Consider the following 18,797-nt stretch of genomic DNA (forward strand, 5'->3'; position numbering starts at 1 on the left):
CTGCATCCCTAATTACTCCCGTGGGAGGCAACAATGATGAGAGCTTACAGCTGCCACCCAAAGCTAAGAACCAATGAGAATCAATAAGAGCAAAGGGGCTCCTACTGAGGACCAATGAGAGCAAAGGGCATCCACTGAGGGCCAATAAGAGCAAGTGGGTTCCCATCTGCCTTCTGGGATGTACTGATACTGTGCCAGCAGCAGACTGCAGCCGTCAATGAGCTATAACTTAAACATTTTGTTTTGAGTAAAAACTACGTCAAGTTCATCTATGTAACAAGTGAAATGCAAGTTCTATGTATCCTACACCTTACTGCCTGGTATCTGTCTGTGAGAGCAAAGCACACCTTGCCAAGTCATTAACCTGCTGATTCCACAATTTCATCCCTCCAGCTTCCATAACCAATTATACAGTAGAAGGTCACAGTGAGGACAGGAGGCGGGGCCACCATGGAGGGGGTGCCAGACCATGGCAGGGCAAACACTCACACAACAGCGCGCTGTGGGATATTTCAGCACAGCAGTCCAAGCCGCACGCCTTTGACCTGTGGGAGGATACCGCATTAGCCGTGGGGAAAATAAGCAAACTCCGTCACAGACACAAAGCCAGGTGTGGGAATGGTGCCCAAATGCTGGAGGTGCGATGGTCCCAGTGTGCTGCTTCAGTAATTAACAGACCATAATCCTGCTCACTCAGTTTGGATATTTAATTTCACACTCCTCTTCTAAAACTAGCTTTCATTTTGAACTTGTGCCAGACTTATTTTACCATTTATTTACCTTTTCATCAAGCTTTTACATAATAGTGACATGCACTGTATTGTGAAACAGAAACTGCTCTTGAAGCTGATGATATAACAGTTTGGTGGTCATTGGCAGAAAGGAGAATCCCAGGTCGCCTGTATTCTCTTCCAATTATCTATGGGGTCGATTTGACCCCACACCACATGTAACGTCTCTAAATAAATGATTGACATCATTTTTCTGCTTCAAATTCAATGACTTATCCTAATTTGATGGGAACAACTGGGTAAACATAATATTAACATTATCTTTCTGTTATGTTATGTGTTATGTTATGTTATGTTATGTTATGTTTTATGTTATGTTGCGTGTTAGCACACACTCTGCACATCATGTGCACAGTATGCTAAGGTCCAATTGAATCTACAGGATAAAGGATGTTCCCAAATGTGAAGGCTATTAATAGAATGGATACAAACACATTTCAGAAGGGAACGTGATAAGCATTGGTGACTAGAAGCTCTTTTTGAGTGTGTTGATACGCTGAGGATGTGTCCCCTTAGAATGGATCTCGGAACTTTGTGCCATGTGCCACTCAAATTACACTGGCCAACAAATTTTTACTTTCTTTTTGCTACACAAATCAAAATAGGTGAGTCTTACAGTACTGTTCATGCTGCATACCAATATCTAATCATAATTTATTTATCATGCAAGGATTTTGAGTTACACACAACTAAACCTTACGCTATACATATATATGTGCATACTGGAAGTGACTCATCTTAAAGGTAGAATTATATGATTTTCTGCTGTACTTGGCCTCAGGAATGTCCCTCTTAGGGGTCCAGCAGAAGTCAGCAAGCACACTGGGACTCCACTTGCCTTGATATCATTTTTGCATTTCAGAGAGAGAGCAGGACCCTCCCTGCCTCAATACATCCAAACATGTTACAGCCTGTAAAATCTGGCAAAACAAACACAGTTCTTTGCCCCCTTCTGTAAAGTCATAAAAATGTTCAAAAATGGAAACAAAATTGTTTTTCCTAAATTACTCTTAAATATGCCTGTACTTTATTAATAAGGGCATATTAATAATATGCTTTCAATATAGGCAAAAAATAACATAATTGAAAAACTAAAGGTGAGAGCAAAATTCTGAGCGAATTTCCTAAATCAGCATTAAAAAGTACATAAAAGACACCCCTTACTCGTTCTGTGAAAAAGAATCGTTAACCAGTATTATGCAAAATACCCATATTTTAAACATTTTACAATAATTATAAGAAAACTGGCCATTTGTCAAAAACCTAATGTGTTGAAAATTTTATTTCTGTGCTCAGCATCATAAAATCCATCTGGCACACCAAAAATTGTAAAGGAAATAAAAACCTTGCAAACCAGTGTAGGTAAACATGATTAGCATGATTAGCATGTCTTTAGGGTTCACTTTCATAGTCATGCACATGGTTGAAATGTGGCAGTGTAAAATAGCACAATGCTAATGCTAACTGCTATGTGTGAATGGTGACATTTTTTAGTGGGTTTCCACTTTCATTGTGGCATTTCAGTTTGTTTTATTTTCCTAGGGGAATGTGGTACAGGGACTGATGTGTTCAGAACAGGCACCATGGATTTTCAGAGCGACCCAGTGAGCCTCTGCTAATCAAGACATGTCACGGCATGTTTAATCTGAAAGGTGCTTCAGCCGACAAACCACAGCAACAGGGGAATAACCATATATTACGGGAGCATGAGGGAGTTGTCCTTTAAACCTTCTCTCAAGCACACAGCCTTCCCACTCAATCCACTCTTCAGTAATAAAGAAGCCTGAATATTCTAAGAAAATCCTTTTTTCCCCTTTAAACACATCATCCTGTCACATAAGTACAGGACTCGGGGAGACTCAGCATCCACTGTCTCAACTGTCAACCCAAACCACGCACAAAACATATAGAAATGAATCTCAAGGCTGAGTCTCTTTGTCAGTATCTGGCTGTCAAATGTCTAACAATGTCATCATATTATTTTCAGGCAGTTCTATAGCAGTTACTGTAACTTACACTTGCTGTTCTTGACATTTTCTTCTTGTTACACTCCTGCATTTGCAGTACATATAATATTGGTAGTATACAGTATTGTTCCTTGATAGAACCAACCAACCAACTCTCCATCCATCCATCCATCCATCCATTCTTTTTCCATAACATAGTACAGGCTCACAATATCAATAGAATCAATATTTTGGAAATATACCTGTCTCATGACGCAAGTAATTTTGCAACTTGTACACATTGAAGGTTAAACAAATTTTAAAGGATGATGCACTATAAAGGTTTATCAGGAACAGAGGTGAACATTTCAGGTCCAGACAGTACAAATCGAGATCAAGATTTTGTTTCAACCAACCAGTTCAGCACTCTGAGACTGTGACTCTTTATACTCAACTGTTTGGTTGAAACAAAGTGTTGGTCTGGATTTGTACTTCCTGAATGTGAACTTTCCACCTTTGATATATTGGGCACTCTCTTGTTACATGTATTTGCATGTTTAATGTATCCTCAGAGGTGCTGATGGTAAATGAAAGGCAACTAAAAAGTGTTCTACAAAAATAATTTGACCTTCACCCACCAATGACAGACTGGTGTTTTTGGTGTGTCACATGACAGACACCTGTGTCAGCCAATCGTGATGATTCCCGCTTCAACGATTCTGATCTGGTTGGTGAGGATACCAGCTGAGATTGGGGTGCAGGACATCTTGGAGAGTTCCTGTAAAGTCCCCAGCAGGTTACTTTGGCTCTGAACAGACTGTGTGCAGCCATCAGTCATCTCGTGACAAAGACTTAATTGAATCTTATGCTGTTTACCTTTCGCTTACATCTTTTTCCATTTAACTACCTTTCATCTTGCTATATTTAAGTGTTCTCCAGATTCACTGCCTTTCGTCACATTTTAAATGTGTTATGGTTGAATACTTATAGTAGTATAGAAGCTAATTTGACTGTATTAAACCTGTAAAAATATATTGCATATCCATCCATCTTACATTCCATTCATTCCACTCATCCAGTAATGGGTAACAGTGAGTTTAGAGCCTCCATGAACAAATATATACGTTAAGTACCACATCACGTTAAGCTAATCAGAGTCTGAGATGGACCATCAGTGTAAGTGCATTCATTGGTGTAAAAACAAGAAAAGCATATCATTGCAAATCTTCTAACCACTAGAAGAATGTGAAAGATTAATACGGCACTAGATTGTAATACATACATAACATCAGCATGCTATATTTAGTTATAATGTTGGCTGTCATACAGAATTATATATGATAAAAAGGTAGGTAAGTATATAAAGTAATTCCTGATGATAACCTTTAGTACTGATTTGAGAAGGTTGTAGATAATTAGTGTGACATCAATGTAGATCTAACACAGGGCCTTGGTCTAGTAGAATAACAAGCCACACATTTTTATCAAATGGCCATTTGTGATGAATTGGCATTGCTAGTGTTTCCTGTGAATGAAACCTTTGTATTGACCTAAAGATAGATGGACAGTAAAGGGTGACACATTAGCCTGGCTCAGTAAAGCCCTCTGCATATGATCTGACCCCACATTTGGTGTAATAAGGGCACCAGCATGTCGTTCCTGGGGGGTGGTTAGCTTCTAGCTAGGTCTGAGGCTTGCCTCTAACCCAGGGTGACTTGCTCTGCATTAGCCAAGGAGGCTAATGTGTTTTCCCGGAGGGCTACACGGCTTGCAGATTTGGTTGCGTTAACATAAAATGAAACTCATGAAATATTTACTACAGCTGTTGAGAGTTGCCTATAATGCTCTTGGCTTCATGACTATGCAATCAAATGTTTTTCCATCCAAGGAAAGCGAAGGTAAGATCTTCACAGAGGTACCGATAATCCTCAGACAAGAAGACTTGTTGACAGAATCACTCATTTTGTGTACATCAACAGTATTTGTTGGTAGCGTCATTTGGTAAAGATGAAGTGAGGCTTGTCACTTTGCACCATGGCAGGAACCCTGACGAGCGTCTTGTCATTTGTCTGTGACATCCGCGGTTACTCATTGGAACTACAGCGCCTGAGATGATCAAGGACAATAAGAAGACGAGCAGATACTCAGGACATTGAGGTGAGGACCAGATTTGGGGACATATGTGACATAAATCCATCAGTATCTGGCACTGTCATAAGTACTGTAATGCTTCCTTTTTAAATCACATAAATATCATCTTTTTTTGCATCAGTTCATCAGCTTTAGCATTTTCCAAAGAAACTTGATTTTTTTCCCATATGCAGATGGGTGCTTCGCAGGAGCAATTTAAACTGAACTGTGAGACTCCTCAGCCTTCAAGGACGGTCTTCGGTGCAGGAGGCCACTCCCCGAAGCCCTGTTATAACTGCTGCAGCAGCTGGTAGCAAGCTAAAGTGACTGGGAAATATGTAAATGGAGCCCCGACCTCAAACTGCAGTCTAAAAAGGTCAAGATGGTCTTCCCCAGAGGGGGACTTTACTCGTGCTATAAAGAGGGCGTGATCGATAATGTCTTCAACAAAAATCAACATCTCCCATAATGTAATTGCAGAAAAATGGAATATAATAATGCAAAGGAGAATTACAAACAGCAATTTGTCTGAGATCAATGCATTGATTTGCCAGCAGCTCATCTACAGATCTCTTCACTGGACTCTCTCTCTCACTCCATGATTGACAGCCCTTCTGCACACCCACCCTTGATCACCTATGCTACATTCTGGAGCTCCAGAATGCTTCAGGGACACCAGATACTGTAAATGCCCTGACCCCCCGACCCCAAGCTCTGCTCTCATTTATATACAGTACTGTGTGTGTGTGTGTCTCAAGGGGAGCATGATGGGATATGTGAAAAGAAGCAATCCAATGTACCTATACAAATGGCAATTAAAGGCATAATTTTATTTAATTTTATTTTTATACACTTTAGATCCTCGATACCAATCTGACTGTGAATTTCCTGCCTCTCGTTAACAGCTACCTGAAGAGGCACTGGCAGGGAGATGCTCATGATGACGTGACCTAACATCTGACAGCTTCTTCACAGTGATGATGGCCTTGCCATTGTATGCCTGGAGCTGAGCGTCTGATCTGAGGGTGAGAAGGAGAGGTTCCAGCAGCCAAGCCCTACAAGGTCAGCATGGGGGTGGTGGAAGTCTCTACGGAGATGGTGCTCCATCCAGCTCAGCTCTCAGGTGCCACCAGATAGGAAGGTCCTGGATGTACCATCTTTCTTATTCGTTACTCTTCCCTCATCAGAGGAATCTGCACAAACACCAAAGGTGTGTATGATGTATTAAGACTGTAGAGATGCATTCAGTGATTTGATTGACAAAATAATTGGGCAACAGCTACCCTCAATTCTTGTAGTATAATGCATTGAGGGATTACCTCCTGCATGGTGATGTAATGACAGTGTGGCCTTCACCCCCCCCCCCCCACACACACACACACACACACACACTGCAGAGTGACATCATCTCTGATGTTGTGACCTTGTACTTTGGTGCTAATGTTTTTACCCATAAGGTTGCAGTATGCCCTCACCCTGGTGATCTCCACCCAGACCAAGCCAGATGTTCACTCACCTTCTACCCTCTGCGAACTCAAACTTTATGTAATGTAGCACACGAACCAAGTCATTCTTTATGGCCTCTTTGGGCAAGACAGGGGCAGTGATGATGTGTCACATGATTAACAGCTGCAGACTAAAATATATGACCCCCTGTAAACTGGGCTAATGCTTTCTAATGCTTTTTTTCTTTTTGGTGATGTTGCTGAGCCTCTTGTTTTATAGGGTGATGTTCCTGTCGGTGCCATGCCCCAAGCTGATGTTGGAGACACGTCGACAGGAACCCCCAAGGGGGAAGGGGGTCAGGAAAAGTCAGCCATATTTATGAGGAGGAAGAAAGTATCTATTAAAACTATTATCCTAGGTGAAACTAAATTAAATGCCAAACTAATGCTAATTTTGTTGTTTCTAAAAAGGAAAGATAACAATTAAAAACCAAAATTTTAAAAGAATTCACATTTTAACAGAGGTGGATAATTCAGGTCCAGAACCAAAAATCCAGGCTAAAATTCTGTGCTTCTGACACTTCAAATATAACTGGTTGGTGAAGAAAATCTTGGTCTGGATTTGTACTTTCTAAACCTGAACTATCTAACTACCTCTGCCTATTAATGGAACAGTTCTGCAATACCTTCTGCTCTGGGTTACGAGGGTCTATATATGATCCTTACTGACTAAGCTACAGAAAACACATCTAAGTGTGTCCATTTGTTACATAGTGGCACCTAAGTTATATAAGAGCATCTTGTTTTTGTGCACTATGACTTGCAATTCCTGACATGTGAAACAGAGCCGCTCTGCGGGGCACGGAACACCTTCGGCGTGAGATGCTGCGGTGAATTACAGAGGCAGTGTTTGCTGTAGGTGATTCAGGTTCCCTCTTTGTAAAGGTGAGACGTTGGCACGCGATCCCGTCGCTGAAGCGTGATGCCAAACCTGTGTCTACTGCTCATGCTGCCCCCTTCTGTCCATGTGAAAGAAATGCTCCTGTGGTGAGAACCCCAGTAGACACCCAGCACCAGGCCCTCTTCCCTAGGCAGTGTGACAGAGCTGCCTATTCCATTTGGCCGGCGTCTCCCTTTCAGTTCGCTAATATAAATATGTCTGTGGAAACCCCTTTGCATTCTGTATGAACCTGAAGATGGAACAAATTTGTAACAAACTTTTAGAATTTGTTGTATTTCTGAATATATTGCACAAGGCAGATAAACCTCATTGTTTGGCCGATTCAGCCAGGTAAAGGTGACTGAGTGACAGACAGACTGACTTCTTCCCACTCAGTCCAGTGATTTGGACCATGAGGGTAATGGAGGTTCTCCAGGAGCCATGGTATGGATTGCAAGCCAGGGGAAACTCCACTGTAAAGTCTGGGCACTGGGTCTCAGGTCATACTGCACCTGGCAAGGAGAGAAGGAATATGTAGACCACTGTCTGGTTTTATGATGTAGTGAAGTGTATCACCAACCTGCTGCGCTGTGAAATGAAGCAGGACTTCATCCTCTTGGAGGAGCTCTCGGGTCATGACCAGCCTGATGGTGAAGGGCTGCTTCCACTATGTGTGCTGCAGTTTGTCGCTGAGCTCCTTCTGCTAGTCCAGAAGTTTTGAACCTCCAAACTCAACACACACACTTACACGGAACCACCCCTGCCCAACTTGGCACTCTTTCACACTGAAATTCATTTCTCTAAAATTATTAATACTATTAATGCTAACAGTGTTACATTATTAATCAATTCTTCAGTGAATAATGGTTCAGCGAGGAGAAAAAATTGTGTTTGAAATGGATGAAAAATTCTGCATCTTAAATTATCTGTCACAGTGTGTAATTTGAAATGTGTACGTAGAACAGTAAAGTGTTTAAAATGTCATAAATTAATACACGTTCTCCAGTCATCGTTGGAGTGATGTGTGACTGGATCTACAAAACAAATGATTGAGAATAGTGTTTATGTGATATGACCTGAAACATCATGTTCTGCAGAGTTATCCTACAGAGAGTGGAAGCAACACAATCAATGGAAAGGATTTGGGGTAATTAGAAAATTCCCTCCTAGAAACTTCAGCACCATTTAAATGTAAATTTCATGTCAGGTGTTACGTGCCGCTGTAAGATCAGGTCCGTCCACAGCAATTCTCCACCCAGTGAGGTAATGACCTATGTAATGTAGCCTAGACTCACATACCTCATTCTCTGTGAGCAGCTGAAACTATATCTTATTGCACAAAAACATCAACACAAACTTTCCCCTCACATCCATCCCTGCTTGTCCTATTCAGGGTGGTGGTGTGTGTGTGTGTGGGGGGGGGGGGGGGGTCTAGAGCCTATCCCAGAGGCTACACACACAAGGCAGGGAACAACCCATGATGGGGTAGCAACCATCACAGGGCACACTCACACACCATTCACTGCCACATCTACGGGAAATTTGGTAACTCCGATTAACCTCAGCATGTTTTTGGACTGTGTGGGTAAATCAGAGCACCTGGAGGAAACCCCATGATGACGCAGGGAGAACATGCAAACTCCACACACGTGGAATCCCAGAGGAGACTCAAAGCCAGGCCCCAGAGGTGTGAGGTGACAGTGTTAACCACTGCAGTTACCTTATATGCCAGCAGTACGGGCTGTTTGGTAACTGCTGATGAACAGTGGGCACCCTACTTCCAGTAACGGGCTCAAAATTCTTTTTGGATAATGCAGTGAAGGCTCAAGGCACTGTACTGAAAATAGTGGGTTCAAAACCAGAGTTGGGCCTCTGAAGGTCTTGGGTTCTATAGCCAGCGTTCAGGATAAAGTGGTTAATACAATTAAGAACTGCAAGAATAGTTATCAGGCAAGTTTGCTGTAAATGAAAAAAGGATTAATTGAATGCCTCTCTTGCATTCATAAGTAAATAGGAGACTTTGCAAACAGCAGTTTCCTGGTTTGCAGTATTGGATTGATGGCAGCGTAATCATTCTGCTGGTTTCCTTTCATCTAAAGATGAGCCAAAAGAAGAGAAAGTGTCCCTCTGACTTATCCTCTAACCTTGGGGTTAAGTCAAAGGAGAGACAAAAACTGTTTTAATACTTTTGAATTGGAAGTTTATTTAAAGCACTGACACAGTACCTGTCTCAAGCATGACGTCAGATTACTTAGTTCAGTTTAAAAACCGCTTTAAATAAAAAATACATTTACAAGTTTTTCCAAATGCACATCTGACACAGGTTCTGGACAAGGTTTTAAAGGATTGACTCAAATATGAGTGTGACAGAAAAAACCTTTACAGTCCTTAGAACCTTCATATACAACTCTGGAAAATAATGAGACCTCCACAAATTTTTCAGTTTCACTCATTTTTCAATTTAAAATATACATTTTTTTGCAAACTCCAACCTGGCTCTTCCCTGCTTCTCATTAATGAAGGGCTTCTTCCTTGCTTTATGGGTCTTCAGTCCTGCTCCTGAAGCCTAGCAGTGCACTTCACACCACTTAATGTTTCCCATTGTTTTTGAAGGTCACTTGAGGTCTTCCAGATAAGTATATTCTCATCTCTGACATCAGAAAGTTGCTTCTGCCCTTTACCTGCCTAGTTTTTGGTTATTGCCATTGTCTCCTGCTTCACCTTGTTCTGCTGTCTTAAAAACTTTGAGCCTGGAAGCAGCCTGCCTCGCAGTGTAGCCTTCTGCCAGCAGAACCAGGATTAAACCAGGATTTAAAAATGCAGATTTTTTTTAAATAGAGTGGTCTCAATATTTTCCAGAGCTGTATGTTTCTTCTTATATCATTTTAAAGAAGAGTGCCCATCTAGGAGACTTATTATTGCGGCCTCTAGAACAATGTTTCCCGACCCGGACCTCGGGGAACCACCGGACAGTCCAAATGTTTGCTCCCTCCCAGCTCCCTGCAAAAACGTGGACTGTGTTGGGGATCCTAGAGAACAGGGTTGGGAAACCCTGCTCTAACAGCCTGCCAAATCACGCCATGCACAGAGAACGGTCTTGGTTAGCTTATAGCATTGTGTTCGTTTCCGGAGCTTCTCCTGCCTGGTCACTTCTTCTCCTCAGGGTTCTCAAGCTGGAGTTCCAAGCTAACGGCCCGTTCAGGCTTACTGTCGCTGAACGGTGCCCTCCCAGTCTGCACTCCAGCTCCTGCTCCAAACTGGAAGACTGATATTGACATAAAGAGAAGGACGCAGTCCACAGTACGCCACCGAAAGGAGAGGCGCTAATGAAGGTTCACGGGATGTAGAGCTAGGGAACGGACACATAACAGAGAGACACAGCTCCGCTCTGGGTCCCGACACTTAACCTGCTTTCACAGCACGGATAACAGGAAAGCAGACTGAGTCAGGCCCACAGGGGATCCAACGGATACCTGTGGGTGCAGCTTAACCAGCAGTGAAGCGATGGACTACGATGCACCAGCAGCATGGACGGCAGAATGAATTCTACACAATCTAAATTTTCTGGCACAGATGGGGAAACGTTACAGGGAGTCCAGCAAAAGACCACTACCACTGTTGGAAAACGGGACGGAAAATACACAGAAAGAACCAACCCCTCATACAGTGGTGGGGAACACCAACCCTACATTGTACAGGACCTCCGACTTTGTTCCGAGCGAGTCTGAAAAACCAGATCATTTCCATGATGTTATTCTTGAACCACAGTGTCCAGAAGACAGAGTTCAGACGGCGAGAATCACAGGAGACACTTGGGCAATGGGGCTGCCAGGTAGCTACACGGGGAAAGTTTGCTTCTCCACCTAACGTAACGTATTGCATGCATATATATGCAGGTGGGTGCCGAAGACAACCGGCGGAAAAAAGCAACCAGCGCACAAATTTCATTCCCGAGCAAAGGTCGTGTGTACAGACCTCATTTCCCATAACTGCTACTTTCACAGTGTTTAGCGATGGTGCACATATCTGTCACACCACGGTGTATAGACAGCTCACAATGTCACCCACCCTGCCTAGGCTAGTCTGCATTGTTGCCCGGAACAGACTGAACCTTGTGAAAGTTGGTCCCTTAAAGTAGATTCTGATTGCGTCAGGGGATACCCCTACATTCCTCGCTATGGGAGTCCCAGCCCCCAGGTACAGAACTCAACACTCATCTATCTGTACAATCAACCACCGGCTCACAGTCGACTTTTGACTCTAAATGACAGAGACAGGTGTCGATTTTCTGCGACCGGCAACCATTCACGTCTAAAAATCTGTCTTCGACGGATGGAGAGAGATCTTCGATGGAAGACGAGGAGTTGTGTGGTGAACCTTGTCGCAGCAAATTAAAACCTGCCCCCTTTATTGAGCCTTCGGTGGCCAATGACCCCTATAAGTGATGTGTTTAAGGATACAGTAATAATATTTGCATTTGCCATAACAGATTCTAGGACATCTGCCCTTCTTGGGTCAGAATGGTATTGCAGCAGCACAAGACTTAAAATAGCAGTCCAAGTCAAACAAGAATACAATACCATACTGTGGTATAAAGAAAAATGGACACTCAGCCAAGGATACAGAAGGGACAGGAGGACCAGCAATTTGTTTCGTGTTCTGTTTGACGATTCCATGGTGACGGAATTCATGTACTGCAGCTGAATGGTAAGGTGTGAAACTGACTCTTCTGTGTACATTTGCATACTGGCTGAAGGACCTAATTTTGACCTCAATGTAACCATAGTGCTGCTGAGAATTCCCTGTCACCATAAAAACATCACAGACCATTAGGGATTGGTTGGCTGGACGCGTCGGTCCTCCTCCTTATTGGTTGCCATGCTGGGTTGCTGTGTGGGCGGGCTCTCAGTCCTCCTTCTTGGCGTCGGTCTGCTGGACGTCACGGGGCACTGAATTGTGAAGCACCAGGAGCCCTGACAAGGTGAGGGAGATGCCCACCCACCACAGTACAGCGTGGGTCTCCCCAAAAATTAGCTGCCCCAAAAATGCCTGAGAAAAAAAAAGATCTAATTAAATGACTGGCACTGAGTGTGTCCTAGTCTTAAGAAATTAACTTCCAAAAATGCCCATGGGGAATTAAAAGCAGCATTAAAACATAACTGATTCTAAATTTGTCCTGAGAACCGGAAATTAGCCGTCTTCCCTAAGGCCTGTAAAAAGTATCAGTAGAACAGCAACAGCAAGGCCACAGAACTATCGTTCCTTATGAAACGTCGGTACTAGAATGAAAACGGACAGATGCTGTAGGACATACAACAAGACTGACTCACTGCTATACATGTCTTTAAATCATGCTGACAAGAACCAGGATGACTCAACTGGCGGACAGGCACATTGCTATCTCAAACTTTCAGAATGTATTAGAGATGTCTGAGCACTGACATATTTTAGACTGGTGGTTAGGCTGAGGTTCAGGCCCAGGAGTCAGAGCCATGGAAGGACCAGGGGGCGTGCGAGAGGTTACTCACTGAGGATATGAAGTTGGAGGCTGTGGTGGTCACAGTGGCTCTGGCTGAAGAGGAGGAGTACCTGAGCGCCTTGGCAAAGAAGGTCCACATCACAGCGTTGCATGTGAAGAGCAGCCCTCCACAAAGGAGGCGGAGGGGAATGTGCAGCTGCAGTGGAGACACATACACACCCTCACACAGCTGACACACACTCTACACACACTCTACTACAACAGTCACTGATACACTGAGCCCACTGTTAGCTCACCTGTTTTAATAAGTAATAAACCCTGACCGAAAGTGGCAAAAACAGAATAAAAATCAGAAATCAAAACTAATAAAGTATTCTGCAGATGACAGTAGATCGTGTTTCTGCTTTGATGACTTCCCAGTGACAACTGCTTTTTTAGGTTCTACTACCTTCTGAGACAGCGGTTACAAAGAATGAGACAGATGCATTACACACACACTGGCAACACTTCTAACACGTAAACGAAACATTTACAGTCACTGCGATACTGGTTAATATCACTGAACTTTGCATTGCAAAAATACGGCAAACCTAAAAACCGAATCGAACAAGATGCCACCACACTGTACTATCCCTATCCTTTGTACAAGTGAACGTACAACACCGAAACAGTGGAAAGTTGGCAGGTAGACCCGAGGCACTCAAACCCAGGAAACACCGCACCTCCTCTGCACCTGCATGTAGAGATATGCGCTCTTCTCTCTTTGATATTTTGCATTGATTCTAGTTCGTCGAACATCGAAACAGCCTCCTTTAGAGGTCGTATCATTTACCTGCTATTAAAGTACCCTATCGACCCTTGACTCTCCATGCATCTAGGATGGGCCTATTAATAATGATAATCGTGTATTTATACATAAGATATCGGTTCTCTTTTCCTCGTGACACTAAGGCAATTGCTATGCACTTGAATTACACAATCTGGCTCTTAATTTTGTAATGTTAAACACATGCGCAAATCAAACAAGGGGGCAAACCTTTATTTAATTAGCATTAAACAATGTTACTACTTCCACTATTTTTCCATATACAACAAATTTATGATGTCATATGCATAAAATGTGAAGGTCATTTTGCTCGACCTCGAATAATCATGGTACGTAAACAGATAAACCTGCCAATCAAACCATCTTCAGCATTAAAACACCTAAAACGCATGTCCTTTATCTGCATTAAATAAATCCTTCTGCCATTAGTAGCACTACGGTGAAGCTGCGTTTTATGCTGCTGTCTGCGCGAGGCTCCCCGCGCGCTGACAGCTGCCGACACGCTCGAGCTGACGCGGTCCAAATCGGCACCGGGATCACCGAACCCGCGCGCGTCACCGCATCGCCCGGCGTTCTCCAGAGTCCTCCCCTCCCTTAAATAATTCACGCCGGCCTCACCGCGACGTTGCCTTACCCAGTCGCAAGCCGTAGTTTGGTCCGCTTGCCTAAATTTCCGCTCCTCTCCGCCCCACGTTTTTAGACCGGTTTCACACACCCCTTTGAGGTAATCGGCTCCTAGCGACAGTTTTGCAGATGACGAGGCTACGGCTCCGAGGAAACCCGCCAGCAGTGCATAGAAGACACCAGGGAACATCTTCTAGGTGCTACTAAAACCACAACAACTACCTAACGAGATTTCAGTCCCTCACATTTCTTAGCTGTACGAGTATGAGTATATACTGTACTTCCTACCTATAGCCGCCCATCAGCTACACCAATCAAATTACGTCGTGCCAATAGTCTACGTTTCAGGCTATGGGATTGTCCTACTCCTGCGTAGTTATGGGAGTTGGAGTTTATTTTTTGTTGTGCAGTCACGCTCTTAATTATTTCTATTAAATCACCGGATGCTCACTTCACGGCTCTGATTCATATGAAGAGCTTTAGCGAGATTAAACGAAAATAATATCAACTACCCAATTCCTGTATTCTATGTTATTTAAAATTCCAGTATATTTCGATCACAAAGTGAAATAAAAAATAAAATAAAGACCCTCCTAAACTTTTTAATTCTTTGACATTCTTAAATGTGTATGCACAAAAGCACCAGCAACAACGGAACGGTGTCGTTGAGGTAATCTGAAGGACATACCTTAAATTAAATGAAATGAACCGGATAACAAAAAATTACTGAGGGGTGTCTCAAGAGCAAAATTATCCGAGGGACGCTATACTTCAGTTCAAGAGCTGGAACAAACAGATCCACACAGGCGCGCACACACAAACTACATAGATCGAGGTTTTCGTGTAACTGAGCTATAGTTATGCACGTTTTTATACGTTCAAGAAAGGTACAAGTTTGCAATTGAACTTCCTTGAATTCTGTTGGTCCTTGTGTCACTACTGAGCAATACAATATACTACATTTAAAGTAGTCAGATTTAATCTAAATATTTTGTCAATCAACAATAAAAACTCAACTTCAACAGGATATAAATTAAACACTTAACTGACTTTTACGAAACCATATATGTCATATTAGCCGTATTTTCTTTTAAGACGTTTCCTACATAAACAATGCAACGGATCGAAACGTATAACGTAGGCAGTGCGCGGCTTGCGATAACTGCTTGTGATCAGAAGGTTGCTGGTTCAAATCCCAGGCTATTTCTATCGTTTTGCCCAAATTCCACTGGCTGCCACACCAATTCCCTTTACGCATACACTAGTCCATCTTATGCTATAGGCGTATCTATATTTTTCTCAATTTTTATGATACTTGAAATATTGTTCAGAAGTTGCCTGTAGTGTGGGCCTTTTGCACAAAGTATTATTATTTTGGGTTATGCTACATTGTATTTTAAACAAATCCTCGTGATTTTTTCAGATGCTTATCTAATTTTCACAAAAAAATTATTTTGCACAAAAGTTAATTATAGTTGTTTTTATTGTGCCAATAAAATGTTTTATAATATTAAGTGTTACGTTAATTGCATTAAAGGTAAGGAACTTTATTTACATTACACATTTCATGCAGACGGTAAATTCAAAGCAGTAAATTCACTGACAAAGCAGAAGATCTACGGTGTCACATTGTATAATATTTACAATGCAGATCATGGACATTGGGTCTGGCAATAAGAGTAATTTAGTGCCACCAAATCTAGTCTACACCTGCGAAAGGAAACTACATTGGTGGGATGTCTAAGTCTGAATCTGATCCAAGTTTTACACTATCATTAGCGACCGCTAAATAAATAATACTCCTCTTTGTCGTCTGTCTTGCAGGCCTATTGATTCTCTGTCTGCATTACTTAATGCGTTAACATTAATGCAAACTTACCCAGACTCTCAAAAAAGGATGCCAAATTAATTTACTGACTGATATCTGGCTGCTTAGGGGTTTGAGGGAATGGGAGATGATGGAGGTATGTTAGAATAACACCTGCACTTGCAGGATTTCTTCAATGGTACCCGTTTAAGTTCTGGATGACTACACTCAGTCAGCGCCCTGCACAGAGACTACACTGCCCAAATTGTTAGCTGTCTATTGTTATGATGGCTTAAACTACAAAGTACTATAAACTACTGTGCAAATGAAAATTTCCCCCGGTGGCAATAACGATTCTAAAAAAATAATAAGGTTTAAATGGTATTTTGTATCGTACGACAATTACGTAACGTAATTGAAGAAATTCTGTCCAGGGGGCGCGCGACACCCTCGGAACGTTTGCCCTCGCGAACACGCGCCTCACAAGCAATGTTGATTGTCTGGGCTCATGTTGATGACGGTTTGATGACGCATTTCTGTACTGACGGTTGAAGGCCAAGGCGCGATAGGTTATTTACGTATGTGTTTTGCCTTCAAACGCTGTAGCATAACGCTGCGAAATGAGCAAGAAAGGAAATGTATCTTGGGTGAAACCAACAGAACCTTCTTTTCTGCGTAAATTCAAGAATGATGTTGGCTATAAAGAAGGACCAACAATCGATACAAAGGTAAGGAAATAAAGCCAGTATATGATAGCGTGTATTTAATGTTGTATTCATTATTTGAAATGGGTTTAGGACAGGTTGGTTTATTTTGTTAATTTTAGTAAAGATTCACTATTTAATGGATGTTCATATTTTAATTAACATTTAAAAATTGCTGGTTTTGTTCCGTCTACGGTCTAGTTCAATGACGTTATTTTTAGGTACTGACTACAGCAACTCGGTTGAGGTTTGTTTTTGTCTCAGAAAGTGGTGATGCCCCCGTGTGATGACGACAGCGGGGACGGGGACAGCGACCGCGAGGACGAAATGCCACAAGTCGTGGTTCTGAAGGACGGCCACCTGACTGCGGAGGAGGTCAAAAATATGAAAGCCAAGATCAAGGCCCCCAAAGATGGCGAGTCTGCGGCTCATCCATCCTTACTCCTGTTAGATGTTTGTTATACTTGAAGCCAAGGCTCTGCTGTGGTACACTTGTCTGGAGTGTCCCATCATTGGGATCAGTGTTCAGTCAGGCACCACATCCATTAAATGTCCATTGAACATATTTCTTGTTGAGGCTTAATTTAAAATAAGGAATATACCTTAGTTACTCCACAGGTCTTATTGAATGCTTACTAGATGCTTCCAGGCTAAATTTCTTCCTGTACCTATAGCCCCAGAAGACAAGCCATCTGAAGATGGTAAGATCCTGTTCAGGAAGCCGGTAAAACGCACCTCAGAGAAGTTCCAGGGCATCACTGCCAGCTCCAGCAAGAAGAAGAAGAGCGACGATGTCAAGAAGGAGGATGATGTACGGAAGAAGGTGAAAAACAGCAGCCTCCTGTCTTTTGGCGGGGATGAGGAAGAGGACGATTAGCCTCAGCACAGATGGGTGATCTAAGCCTATTTAGACAGAAGAACCTTGGTCAGGTTTGACCCCAACATCTTCATCTTCATCGATTTATCTTGTCACCTTTTGGTCACATTTTGTAAGATGGCTCCATGGCTGGTATGATAGCATGTTGAACATCTATGAAGTCTGACCCGTTTTAGAAGGAAGCACTAGCTCAGTTCTGCTAGCTGCTATATTTAGGAAGTGTGTACGGTGCTGAAAGTGGCATCATACCCAGAAATTTGAGCTTGCCAGCCACTTTTACCCTTTGTTTGTGGATGTCGTCTAAGAATGGGGTCCGGAGATCAAACCAACATCCCTCCTCCAAATCAGGTTAAATTAAGCAGCCATGGTTGAGGTTCTCCCCTTAGTATGTAAATGAGGTGTCATAGAGGTTAATCAATAAATGCAACGGTGGGAGGGAGCACCCACTTTTTTCCATGTTGGTTTTCGTTCTTCTCCATTATTCCAAAGTTTTATACTAAAAAGTACCATCATTCTAAAATGAGAGCAAAGGTTTCTCCTTGAATCAAGTTTATCCCATTAAGGCTTCCTGTATCATATTTTACATCATGGAAATGTTTGTTTCACTGCACAGAGAAAGTTCTATTTTCTGTTCCATGACAGAACAAAGTGCAGTCAGTTTGATACAGAAATCTCACATTGCACGTCTTGATAACCATTCATATCGGCTTTTATTTGTGACTGGGTTAGATATATGAGCTTTATTTTTTTTAAATCTCCCTTTTCCACCATTTATAGAGGGTCCCTCCCATTGCATTTTACCCTTTCATCTCATTTGGTGTGTATATACATGTCAAAGCTTTTACAAAGGAGCTGACCATTTACAGTTTGGCTTGCTGTTGATACAATGTGAATTCTTACTGTTTGTTACTATTTTAAGGAATTTAATAGGGAACTTGGTGCGATTACTGTAGCATGTGGATATGAGCTGTTGCATCTTAATAAACCTTTTAATTGAAGGAAAAAAATTGTTGGAGAAAGTCATTCAAGAGGTTGCAGAGAGCACCAAGAAGATAATGTCCACTCACTTGAGTCATGTTTTGCATTTACCATTTCAAAACTGGATCTGACTGTTGACCAGTACGAGGCTTTGAGCAACACTTCAAGAGGGATGGCTGCAGGAGAAGTTCTACAGATTCAGTGTTCTGCGACTTTCGAAATTCAGAGGTGTCTGATAAACCATGTACGC

At 42.4% G+C, this 18,797-nt stretch overlaps 2 protein-coding genes across 2 annotated transcripts; one reads left to right on the plus strand and one right to left on the minus strand.

The window, feature by feature from the left end:
* Positions 1-9,438: 9,438 nt before the first annotated feature.
* On the minus strand, positions 9,439-14,516 carry LOC111857853 (transmembrane protein 42). The gene is made up of 3 exons (XM_023839057.2): positions 14,192-14,516; positions 12,781-12,927; positions 9,439-12,301 (listed from the first exon to the last, which is right to left on the minus strand). Exons 1-3 carry the CDS (start codon positions 14,369-14,371, stop codon positions 12,158-12,160), a joined length of 471 nt encoding a protein of 156 aa, XP_023694825.1. The 5' UTR covers positions 14,372-14,516; the 3' UTR covers positions 9,439-12,157.
* Positions 14,517-16,506: 1,990 nt separating this feature from the next.
* kiaa1143 (KIAA1143 ortholog) lies at positions 16,507-18,576 on the plus strand. Its single transcript, XM_023839041.1, has 3 exons — positions 16,507-16,716; positions 16,957-17,107; positions 17,367-18,576. The coding sequence occupies exons 1-3, from the start codon at positions 16,609-16,611 to the stop codon at positions 17,567-17,569; spliced, it is 462 nt and encodes a 153-aa protein (XP_023694809.1). The 5' UTR covers positions 16,507-16,608; the 3' UTR covers positions 17,570-18,576.
* Positions 18,577-18,797: the final 221 nt, after the last annotated feature.

This window comes from Paramormyrops kingsleyae, chromosome 9 (genome assembly GCF_048594095.1).
Source record: "Paramormyrops kingsleyae isolate MSU_618 chromosome 9, PKINGS_0.4, whole genome shotgun sequence".
NCBI lineage: Eukaryota > Metazoa > Chordata > Actinopteri > Osteoglossiformes > Mormyridae > Paramormyrops > Paramormyrops kingsleyae.